This window comes from Sapajus apella, unplaced genomic scaffold, assembly GCF_009761245.1.
Source record: "Sapajus apella isolate SASKATOON/1434 unplaced genomic scaffold, GSC_monkey_1.0 scaffold22, whole genome shotgun sequence".
Taxonomy (NCBI): domain Eukaryota; kingdom Metazoa; phylum Chordata; class Mammalia; order Primates; family Cebidae; genus Sapajus; species Sapajus apella.
In genome coordinates, this window is record NW_022436962.1 from 17,413,010 (window position 1) to 17,425,103 (window position 12,094).

General features: G+C 40.5%; 1 protein-coding gene across 1 annotated transcript in view; it reads right to left on the reverse strand.

Moving 5' to 3' along the window:
- PTPN14 (protein tyrosine phosphatase non-receptor type 14) overlaps positions 1-12,094 on the reverse strand; it is a 193,031-nt gene that overhangs the window by 95,805 nt on the left and 85,132 nt on the right. The window contains exon 3 of the mRNA XM_032289222.1: positions 4,466-4,635. Coding sequence (XP_032145113.1) covers positions 4,466-4,635 — 170 coding nt within the window. The remainder of the gene's footprint in view (positions 1-4,465; positions 4,636-12,094) is intronic.

A 12,094-nucleotide genomic window follows, 5' to 3' on the forward strand; every position in this document is an offset into this window, starting at 1 on the left:
AAGAAAAGAAAAGAAAAGAAAAGAAAGAAGGAAAGAAAGAAAGAAAACCAACCAGAGTACTAATCTAGACTTTGTCTTTGTTCAAAGAAATGGCTGGTCGTGACTAATGCTATAGAACCTGTTCCCAAACACAAGTAGCCAAACCATTGCAAACATGTGTTGGGTGAAAACAAGTTTGGTTGGCTCCAGACAAAGGCTTATTTTTTCAGCACAGATGGTTGAATGGTTGCCTCCTCCAACGGGCTGCCCGAAAATGAAAGACAGATTTCTATTTCTAATCTATGCAAATATCTTACTCTGCAGGGCATCACAAAGACTAACTGTTTTGTGTCAGACACTGCAGATCCCAGGTGCTGTCAGAGATGCCAAAGCCCATCTCCACCTGAGATGCCTGGTAACTGGGATAACAGCGGATGACTGGAGAGTTAGTCATTAACCCGATCCTAATGAATGTTGTTGGGGCCTTCTGTGAAACATTCCTCTGGAATCCTGCCCCACCACCACTGCTTCCCCTTGGCTGAGCTGCCTGGAAGGCAGTTTCAATATTTGGTTCGGACCTCAGATGCTGCTAAAACCTCCCAAGAAGGCTGAGATTCCCAAAGCCTCCTAAGGACTGTAGCATTCTTCACTTGTGTTCAGCTCATCTGTCCATCTCCAACACCACACTGAGAAAACTCGAGCATTTAAAAATGTTATTCTGTGCAAACCAGGTCTCCTTTATTCTCTAGCCCGTAAGCCTACAGCCTATGGCATGTCTCGCTGAATCACACCTGATCGTGGCTGGTGGCCCTCAACCTTCCCAAATATACGTAATTCCTTTTTTCCTTTCTTCCTATCAACTTTTCTTTCGTCTCTTACATTTTTTTTTTTCTCGTATTCCTCTATCTTCCCAGCTTTTTTATCTTTTACTCACTCTGACACTCCTTGGCACATTCCTTCCAGTTTTAGGGCCCCTTGGGGGCAACAAAAATTTCTGCAATGCTGCAAACATACACACTCAGGCACAGACAAAATGCTGCATGCTAATCCAACTCCTAACCTGCAACATTCTTTGCCGTGAAGAGTTGGTTAGACCTGAAATCTACATAATTTAGTTCCAGTGTTTAAATCATAAAGTATCTTTCAACGTTTAAAAATTTTTGTTTTTCTGATCAAATGTCAGCAACACAGTTTGCTTCAAAATTCTGTATTGGAAAACAATTCTTTCCTTATTAATCTTTATCTGAAATAAACCAAGCTAAAAGCAAAAATAAATTCTAAAGGAAAAAAGAAAAGTCCTTCCTAAATCCCACACTTAGTAACAACTGCTACCAAAACTTTTTACTCTATACCTCCCTCTCTGAAATTTAAATACCTTTTGTTTTAGTCTATGAATGCAATTATTGACAGTCAAACAATGCAGCATTAAGTTTACTTCCCTGGAAAATCTAAAACTGTAAAGAGTTTTAGAGTTTAACTGATTCATTGATTCCTGAGGCTGGACGAGTATCAGAAACACCAGAGTAGTGCTATTCATTTTAAATAACAACATCCTCTTGCTTCTCAGCCCTAAACATTATGACCAGAATTCTGGTACAGCTCTAGAATCATATTTATAATAAGTGCTCCAGGTAACTATGATGCAGTAGGCCCTGGTCTGTTTAAGAACCACTGATCTATTCCAACACCCCGCCCAATATGGCAGCTCTCTCTACAGGATACCACATAGGTTACCCGGTCCACGCGACAACATTCACAGAGACCAGTGCTCTCACCCTTTTGGAAGTGTTGTTCCATTTTTAGATGGCTTAGTTATTAGAAACTGTATTCCTACATTGAGCCAAAAAGTCAAGGTCTTTAGCTCCTTGTACTTCACTTATTGTAGACCCTAATTTTATGCCATAGCTGACACAGAATGCCCCCTCTTACAAGAGTCTGTAAATATCTAAAGCTAGCTACCACAATGCCCTTGTGAGACTTAATTTTTCTAAGCTTAAACAACTTTTTTCTTTTAACTTCATAGAACATAATTGAGTCCTTCTTTATTTCAACTGTTCTTTCTCACCAACAGGCCTTACAGGATAGGACTGTCTAGAGTAATAATACTTCCTTTTTCTTGTAAGTGAAGTAAGTAAAAATACTTCATTTTCTTCATTTTGGAACTTTTTAAAAAATGCACTAATTTCTAGTCTATGTTTCACTCTCATCACTCATTATCTTGCACTTAATGGCCAAGAGTCAAGAATCAGCAAGTATTTATTAACTTAATGCTGTGTTCCTAGCACCGTGTAAGGTACTCAGAGGATTCAAAAGCCAACGGAAATCACATTTTGAGGAGTTAATAATTTCTTGTACAGGAAGAGCTTGGATATGTGAATTAACTTGAAAACGGAATAATGGTATGCAACAGAGTGCTCTAAATGCCTATCATATGAAAGACTGAACACTAGGTTTTTTTGGATCGGGCTGTAAACTAACTCATGGCCTCTGTTTGCAAATATACATCTATTTACAATAGCTTTTGATTAAAAAAAAAAAAAAAGAAAGAAAGAAAATGAAAAAAGAAGACACAAGGTGGCTCATGCCTGTAATCCCAGCACTTCTGAGAGGCCAAGATGGAAGGATCACCTGAGGCCAGGAGTTCAAGACCAGCCTGGAAAATACAGAGATACTTCATCTCTACAAAGTTAGAAAAAAAAATTAGCCAGGCTTGTGGGCACATGCCTGTAGTGCCAGCTACTCTGGAGGCTGAGGCAGGAGGATTACGGGAGTCCAGAGGTTTGTGGCTGCAGTGAGCTATGACTGCACCACTGCACTCCAGTGTGGGTGACAGAGCAAGACTGTGTCTCACCAAAAAATAGAAAAGAAAAGAAATACATAAACCAAATTAAAGAAAGAAAGCAGAGGCTGGGCGCAGTGGCTCATGCCTGTAATCCTAGCACTTTGGAGGCCAAGGCAGGCAGATCATTTGAGGTCAGGAGTTTGAGACCAGCCTGGCCAACATGGTGAAAACCTGTCTCTATTAAAGATAAAAAAAATTAGCCAGACATGGTGGCATGCGCCTTTAATCCCAGCCACTCCGGAGGCTGACATGAGAATCGCTTGAACTTGGGAGGTGGAGGCTGCAGTGAGCCAAGATCATGCCATTGTACTCCAGCCTATGTGACAGAGCAAAACTCTGTCTCAAAAAAAAAAAGGAATGAAAGAAAGCAGAATATTGCCTTAAAATGTACTTAAAAATTTCAAGTGCATCCTTATATCAGAGATTTAAAATCTAAAACTACATAAAAATCAGGTAGAATACTCTCCCTTCTTATAGGCATGTCCCTGGCAGTGCTTCCCAAGCATTCAGGATGACAAGGTCCGGGTAAAAGGCAAAAAGCAGAAGGTTTATATGATTCCTTTTCCTAACAGAAATATCCATTCGATGAGTAGACTGCCCAAGTATTTCAATGGAAAACTCTTACCAATAAATGAACTATACCAACATCAAAAGAATGCACTTATTCCATTCACTGAACATGCTTTATGAACTTACACAAATTCCTTACTTCACAGATGAGAGGGGAAAACATCGTTTCAAAGGCAGCACGAGATTTCTCCGAGATAAAGCAGACATTGAGTAGCTGGGTGGGGCCAGTACCTGGTTCCCCAGGCTACTGCTGGCTTCTTGTCTCCTTTTATTTAGTAGGGACAATCATCAAAACTCTTGCTCTCTTAACATTTTCCTCCTTAACTTTACTCCCACCTTTAGTTAAATGTCCAGACTTCAAATCCAAAGTCTGATGATGGTACATTTTGTGTGGGGATATTTTTAGGAAAAGGATGGACAAAACAGAATTAGGTAGTTTTGTTTTCTGGTTTTTGTTTTTTTTTTTTTTGAGACAGGGTCTCACTCTGTTGCCCAGGCTGGAGTGCAGTGGCATGATCACAGCTCACTGCAGCCTTGAACTGCTGGGCTCAAGTGATCTACCCACCTCAGCGTCCCAAGTAGCTGCAACTGAAGGCACAAGATACCATGCCCAGCTGGTTTTTGTATTTTTTTTCTTTTTGTAGGGACAGGGTCTTGCTATGCTGCCCAGGCTGGTCTCAAACTCCTTGCCTCAAGCTACCCTCTCACCTCAGCTTCCCAAACTGTTGAGATTACAGGCATGAGCCACCACACCTGGCCAGGTGATTAATTTTTTAAATTAAATTCTTGCATGCCTATTTTACCTGCAGTCTAAAGATGAAATTCTACCTGGTTCAGGATCTCTACTGCCTTACGAGCATTACAGAAAACTGCTGCAGTTAGCTACAGGGATTCAACCAAAACTCTAAATCTGCAAAGCAATGAATAAACAATCCCCAACTATTTTACCCTCTCCCCCACCACACACTCGCACCCACACCCACACACCCCTAAATCAACCAGCTCATCCACTTCACTGGAAGCCTCACAGTTAGTCAACACCCTTATATGGACCACAGGGGGAAATGCACCTACCTTGTGGCCTCTTGCTGAAGCCATGACACATTTGGCACATAGAACATGACTCCAAAGAAAAGCAGAGGCTCATTAGCAAATTTGTCCAGATGTTTCTTCAGAGGTTTCTCCAGCTCCACCCATCGTGCTTGCTGGCTCTTGCTGAGAAACCACAGGCCAAAGTAGTGCGTCTAGATAAAAGGGTAAAATAACATCAGTTCATGCTCACCACAAGCATCCCAAAGCTACTCAAGAAACAAGACTCCAGCACGCTGCATCACACCTTGGGTTCCCCAGCCTATATACAAGATCCAGCTTTGACATCTGACTTTGGGACAGATTAAAAGAAACCGCAATGACACACTACTGCAGTGTACATGGAGTATCCAGATGCAGTATCCCTACTCATTACTACTATTTGTGCTTATAGATACCAACGTGCCTATGCGAGGTAAGGGGAGTCACACAGGGAAGGGCCAGTGCTGACTCTTCCGCTGACATCTGAAGGCTGCCTTTTCTGTGTGCCTCCTGCACGCTTCGTGATCTCACATGGAGCACACTGGCAAAGGCCAACGCTGCTCTTGCACCTGCTGCAAAGTAACTTATTACTCAATTCCTAAGACAAAACTGCCTGCCAGCCGAAAGCTTCTGCACTGTAGAGTATTTTCACACAGTACCAGATTGTAACTGAGAATTTATTCACTCTTTTCGTGTGCTTTAAAAAGTATCATCCTCTTCCACTTTATTATACACGAACTGCAGCAAATCTCTCCCCATATCAAGCTTTGAGAGAGGAAGGATTGCCTCTTCACAGCTGTGGCAGGAGCCCTGGTGGCTGTTCTTGGCAGATTACGGTGGGATTTGATAGATGAAAGTGAGATTTTCACCCTTAGACTTGAAGCCTAAAGCAGTTTCGTTCTGAACAACATGCTAAATGATTAAAACAGGTACTTCTACGCACCCAATCCCATCTTTTATATTAATTCATGCTAGGATTTCAGGATTAGCACAACAATCACCAAAAAATAGATCACTGCTTTTGAAGATTCTTTTATATTTCAATTACAGCCTAGAACGGTTTACAGCACACCTGGAAATCTGCCTTCAAAAGAATGTTTTCATTACAATGTTTAATTTCCAAAGGCATTCTTATGCCGATGTTCCCACTCCAGCTGGCTGCCCCCTCAACACGACCACAGATCAATCCCTGCCACAACCCCACCAACATTTCTAATGAAGCTTTAACTCTGACTTTACTAGAAAACCAGACGTGCCCTTGCCTACATAAAGCTGCAGACCCAGATGCTTTAGAGGCTATTTTAAATGGATCTACTTTGAGATGGGGGTAATGGTTTGATCAGCTTTCCCCCATGATGTTCCAAATGACAAGTTCATACCAGAAATCTATGCATTTCTTGAGGAACAAAATGCTAACAGAGCCAAAGTTATATTTCTGTCAACTTAGACAAACTAACTTGGATGAATTCTGACCCCATTATTCATTTCCTAGCTCCAGTGAGTCCATTAGTTGTTCCAACCTGAGTGACGACAAGAGGAAATAAAATATGGCTGAAAAGAAAGAAAACAGACTTCGAAGTCAGTCCATCTCCCCACTTTTGCACTCACTGTCTCAGTAACTTTACACAAGTCATTGAGCCTTCTATACCCTCAGTTTTCTTCTCTGTAAAATGGGGATGATGATTACAACTCTCACCCACAGGCTCTGAGAGGTGTAAATGAGATCATGCCTGTCAATCACCTGCATGGCACACGGTAAGTCACTCATTCATAAGCGGTACCTTCTACTGCTGCTGTGGCTGCATGACTACTACTCCTGTTACCCCCGCCACCACCATCACCAAAAAAATGAAAGCAGGCAAACCTCATGAATCTTTTTCATCAGCACCACTGACATCTCTATGAAACAGAGAATTAGAAAACAGAGGTTATCTGGGAGTCAATGAGAAAGAGCAGGCAAAGGTAAAAGCTGGGACATCTATAAATAACATAAATATTTAAAAGATGTAAGAAAAAAAAGTCAGAAAGCTACACTTCCACTAAGATTTTGAGGATCTCATAATAGGCGATAATGCGACACTGGAACATCACTCTGACGGCATCCTCTGAGATCTATGACGTAGACTTAAGCTAATGTTAACATGAAGTCATTTGGGTATTCAATTCAAGCAACTTGCCTGAAGAGGGTCCAAAGTAGTTCTGCATTATACTGAATTCCTTTATGGAACACAGGGCCATATGAGGGTATTCCAAAGTATTTTGAAGCCTAGGAGTGAGTCTCCATATGATAAATTAGGTAATATATGTAATTAATGTGCTATGCAGCAATTATTAAAGTTGGAAAAGAGCCCTTTTATAAGCATGAGTGGAGCAACAGAGGGCAAGCTTCACAATTGCTTAACAGGCTAACGATGATTTATTATCTTTCACTAAAAGTAGTTTTGACATTTGGGAGATATTTTTATGGAGATATTTTATATTTCATTCAAATTAGTAACATTCAAATTACAGAGGACCACAGTAACTGCATAAATGTTCTACAATCGATTTTGAAAAACAGTTAAAAATTTTATTGCTTCTATTCCTTGAAAGCTACTATTTTAAATTTCCTTTTCTCATTCCCGTCCATCCAGATCATTAAACCAGGCCTGACTTCCACCCCAGAAAACACTCAGAGAAAGAATACTCCATGGAGTACACACACACAAACATGTATGTGCACGTATACAATATAAAACACATACAAAACGCACACTACAGACACACACACACACACACACTCCTGTGCATACACACATATGCATATGTTTAGAAGAAGAATGATGAGGTATAAGAGAAATGACAGTAAGGCAATAATCTTGAACCACAGCTCTAAATAACAAAGCAAACCACTTCTAAAGAAAAAACCTAACTCATGACATAAATTTTTCATTGCCGTGGTACGGCATCTTCCAAAGGTCACAGAATATTTCAAGGTGACTCACCAAGTAATTATCCAATGAAATAATTACATAACTACTCAAGAAATGGGGTTTCCAGTGTGTAGGCAGAACTGGGGGAGGCAGGTAATCTGGACAACAGAGTCTGTACCAACTCACGGCCAGAATGTCCTACCTTTAGAATTGTGAAATTCAGTTCTCTAGCTGGAAGAAAAGTCAATTTATGAGATCCCCATTCCCACACTGACTTTTGAAGCTATGCCCAGAGTAACTTTTCCATTCCCACCCTATTCCTCTTGTTCTTCCTCTAGCTATTTCCTACTCTGGAGTAGAAAGACTCTGCCTCAAAAGTACAATACAGCACACATTTATTCTCCTACATCCACACAGTGCCTCATAGGAAACAGAATCAGAGCCTAAGGTCTTGTTTCAACTAGCATGTGCACCAATCAACTTCCTGTATATTATCCAAGGAACTATTAGTCCCATCAAGCCCAGCTGAGACCCCACCAGGCTGGTTCCTGGTTGACTTGCCAATTGAAACTCTAGCTCAATTTTGGAGCTGAGCTTAGCTGCTAAACATTGCCACATGGTGGAAGAAAGCGTGCTGGATGACCACAAATAGAAACCACCTTCTTCATGACACCAAGAAGATCCCATCACATTACCTGAGTATATGCCTGAAATATTTGTTCTGCTTATATCTCAGGCACCAAATGTAAGCCAGACTCATTTAATCCTCACGATACCTCCTCTGGATGAGGTATGAATCCCATTTTATTGCTCTAGTTTTCTTAAGAAAACTAGAAGACACAGCTCTGGTGCCATGAGTCCTGCAGTAAGTTTACTGCAATGATAAGAAAAGAAGCCAGAAGAACCAGTCCTCAAGGACAGGAACCACATCTCTGAGCAACGACAAAAAAATGCACTACGATGAAACCAAGTAGGGAAAGCCACACTAAAATGTCATTTTTATGTGAGCAGCTTCCTCATTTGTTTGGTTTGGGGTATTGCATTTTAACACAGGAAACATACATTTAAGCATATACTGAAAATTCTGCTAGTTTTTCAATGGCAGATTCATGTGTGGATCCTACAGTGTCAAAATGGCCATCTTTGGTATTATGAAAAGATTCTGGAGAATAAGGGCCCTTCGAAGGAGTTTGGGGGGCAGGGAGCATATGGGAACCCTCTGTACCTTCTGCTCAATCTTGCTGTGAACCTGCTGTAAAGAAAGTAAGTCTATGAAAAAATAGTTGGGGATGGTTTTGATTTGTTTGTTCATTTATTTGTAAAGAGATGGGATCACCCCTCACATTAGCTATTAAAAGGAAAATATTTTTTGAGGGTTTTGTTTTTCCAGTTTTATGAACAATGGCACAGACTTTAATGCTATTTGTAAGAGGTTCAGAGGCAGTCTTGGCAATTACTAAGGATTAAAACCATGATCTTATCTCAAGCATTTTGAAGAGTTACTCATCCAGAAGCAAAAGTTTAAAATACCTTGCATTAACTTGTAATAGGGTGCCTGTCTTACCCAGTATTTCAGCTGTAAATTAAGAAACAGTTGGTGTGCTTCCACATAAAATACATGAATTACATATGACACAAGCACAAACAGCTTAAAAATACTTCAAAAGATGACTATAAGCAGACTCTGAAATAGCGCTTCATGCAATTACATTCCAATGGCTTTGGAAAATAAGCCACTATACATCAGTTGGATAACGGTAGAAAAGAACTTGTGTGTAATCAACCTCTACTCTGGGTAGGTCTGAGATTTCTATAACCGACACATCTATAATTAACAACTGCACCCTCTTCATTTTCCTAGCCAATCGCTTTATGAAAGTACAGGAAAAGAAACTGCCGAGTAACGCAGACCCAAGAAGCAAGTCCTATAGCCAAGAAAAACCACTCTTCTGTGACTGTACAGCTCACCTAGAATATATAGAAAGATGAAGACATACAAGTTAAGACTGGTGAATATTCACCTACAATCTCTATACCTAGAAAATGGAGATGCTGGTGCCGTTACTGACATTAAGCTAATAATGTTTCACACTATAATTTTTTTTTTTTTTTTTTGAGACGGAGTTTCACTCTTGTTACCCAGGCTGGGGTGCAATGGCGCGATCTTGGCTCACCGCAACCTCCGCCTCCTGGGTTCGGGCAATTCTCCTGCCTCAGCCTCCTGAGTAGCTGGGATTACAGGCACATGCCACCATGCCCAGCTAATTTTTTGCACTTTTAGTAGAGAGGGGGTTTTACCATGTTGACCAGGATGGTCTCGATCTCTTGACCTCGTGATCCACCCGCCTCGGCCTCCCAAAGTGCTGGGATTACAGGCTTGAGCCACTGCGCCCGGCCACACTATAATTTTTACAAAGACACAATGCAATACAAAACTTAAAGATGAGAAATCTCCCCCAGCAGTCTATTCTTCAGTTGACTCTGAATCAGCATTGATTATTTTAATTCTTTGCAAATATACATATATATAGACGTGATTACACAAGCTATAAAATACAGCAGAAATCCACTATTATCTGCCAGGGCATGAGGTGTTCCATTTAATCAAGTACCCCCCAAACCCCACATAAATTATCAATTGCCAAAAAGATTAGCATGAAATCGAAGCACAGAAATATTCTTCATGTAAGCAAGCTTTTATGTGATAACTGGAAATGCATGTTAAGTTTTTTATCTTTATAATCTCTAGTCATTATGAAAATAGCAAAATGTGGAAAATTTCTACTATAGTGATAGCTTTGGGTAAAATAGTTTTTAGTAAAGATCAAAATACAAATTTGCAAAAGAAAAGAGGAATAAACTAGAGGATAAGGACTTACTTTTTAAAGGACTATAGTCTGGTTTTAAAAAAATTTTTTTACGCTCTTTCAAAAACCAAGGTTCTTAGTCATACCCTTAAGAGACAGCCGAGAGTTATGAAAGTCATCATTCTCCAGAGCGCTGGATTTCCCAACAGCAGTTCTTGACCTCAAATAGAGTTTATTACTAAGGTAAGCAGTTCTCTACCTTAAATAGTGAAGAGTACCTCAGGTGCCTTTGTTATATCATTTAACCCTCTTCCAATTATTAAGTTAAAAGTAGAGCCAAGGTTACTGTAGCATATTTTTACATTTTATTAGAATGCTGATGCTCACTATTACCATTAAATGCCCCCTTGTCTAGTTCTTAGAATAGCACTGTTTAGCAGAAATAAAATGTGAGCTACATAATTAATTTTAAATCTAAGAGCCACATTTTAAAGTACCAAAACGTAAAATTGTTTTTTTTGTTTTTTTGGTTTTTTTTTTTGAGATGGAGTCTCACTCTGTCACCAAGCTGGAGTGCAGTGGCGTGATCTCGGCTCACAGCAACTTCCGCCTCCTGGGTTCAAGCAATTCTCCTGCCTCAGCCTCCTGAGTAGCTGGGACTACCTGTGTGTGCCACCACGCCAGCTAATTTTTGTATTTTTAGTGGAGACAGGGTTTCACAATGCTGGCCAAGATGGTCTTGACCTCTTGACCTTGTGATCTGCCCACCTTGGCCTCCCAAAGTGATGGGATTACAGGTGTGAGGCATGGCGCCCGGCCAAAGTGAAATTACTTTTAATAAATACTATTTAAAACATGTTCAAAATATCATTGCAACCTGTATTCAAATATAAATATAATTAACGAGCATTTTAGTTTTCTCATATTATCTTCAAAACCTGATGTGTTTTTATACTTCCTGTGCATTTCAGTTCAAAACAGCCACATTTCATGTGGTCCATAACCACATGTGGCTACCATATTGGACAGCACAACCTTAAATTAATCGTAGCTGTTTCAAGGAATTGAAAGGCTTTGCTATTTTAACTCAATATGAGATCACAGTTTTACATATATCTATATCTACACCTCTATATAGAGACGGAGAGAGAAGCTCACTCTGTCACCCAGGCTGGAATGTAGTGGTATGTTAATAGCTCACTGCAGCCTTGTTCTCCAGGGCTCAAGGGATCCTCCTGCCTCAGACTCCCAAGTAGCTGGGACTACAGGCATGCATTACCATGCCTGGCTCATTTTCTATTCTTTTGTAAAGGTGGGGTCTCACTATGTTGCCCAGGCTTGTCCTGAACTGAGCTCATGTGACCTCCATTTTGGCCTCCTAGTGTTAGGACTATAGTTGTGAGCTACCACGCCTGGCCCCAGTTTCCAAAAATTAAAGTCATCTAAAAATGGAACAAGCAGACTTACAAAAGGGTCATGGCAGTGTCACAGAAGTGTCATGGCAGAGGCTGGGTGGCTGATGTGGTGTCTTGCAAAGAAGGCAGCCATACTGAGTGCTTCCTTCCTATTCCAGGCACTGTGATGCTGTGACAACTATGAAAAACTGTTTGAATCCTCCCAACAACCTGTAGATGTGGCTACTATTACCATCTCCATTTTACAGATGAGAAAACTGAGGCACGGAGTACTTCAGTAGCTATCTAAGATTACACAGTTCGTAAATGGCAGAGCCAGGATTCAAACTCAGTGAGTTTGGTCCAAGCTCACATTCCTAGCCACTAAACTCTGCTGTGTTTCCATGTACTTACTTTTTAAACCGTGAGAATTATTCAAAAGGCAACATTGTTTTAGCTCTTTTTCCCTTAATCTAGGCTATTTTCTTGTTTTCTTTTTTGTCTTAAGACGGAGTGTCA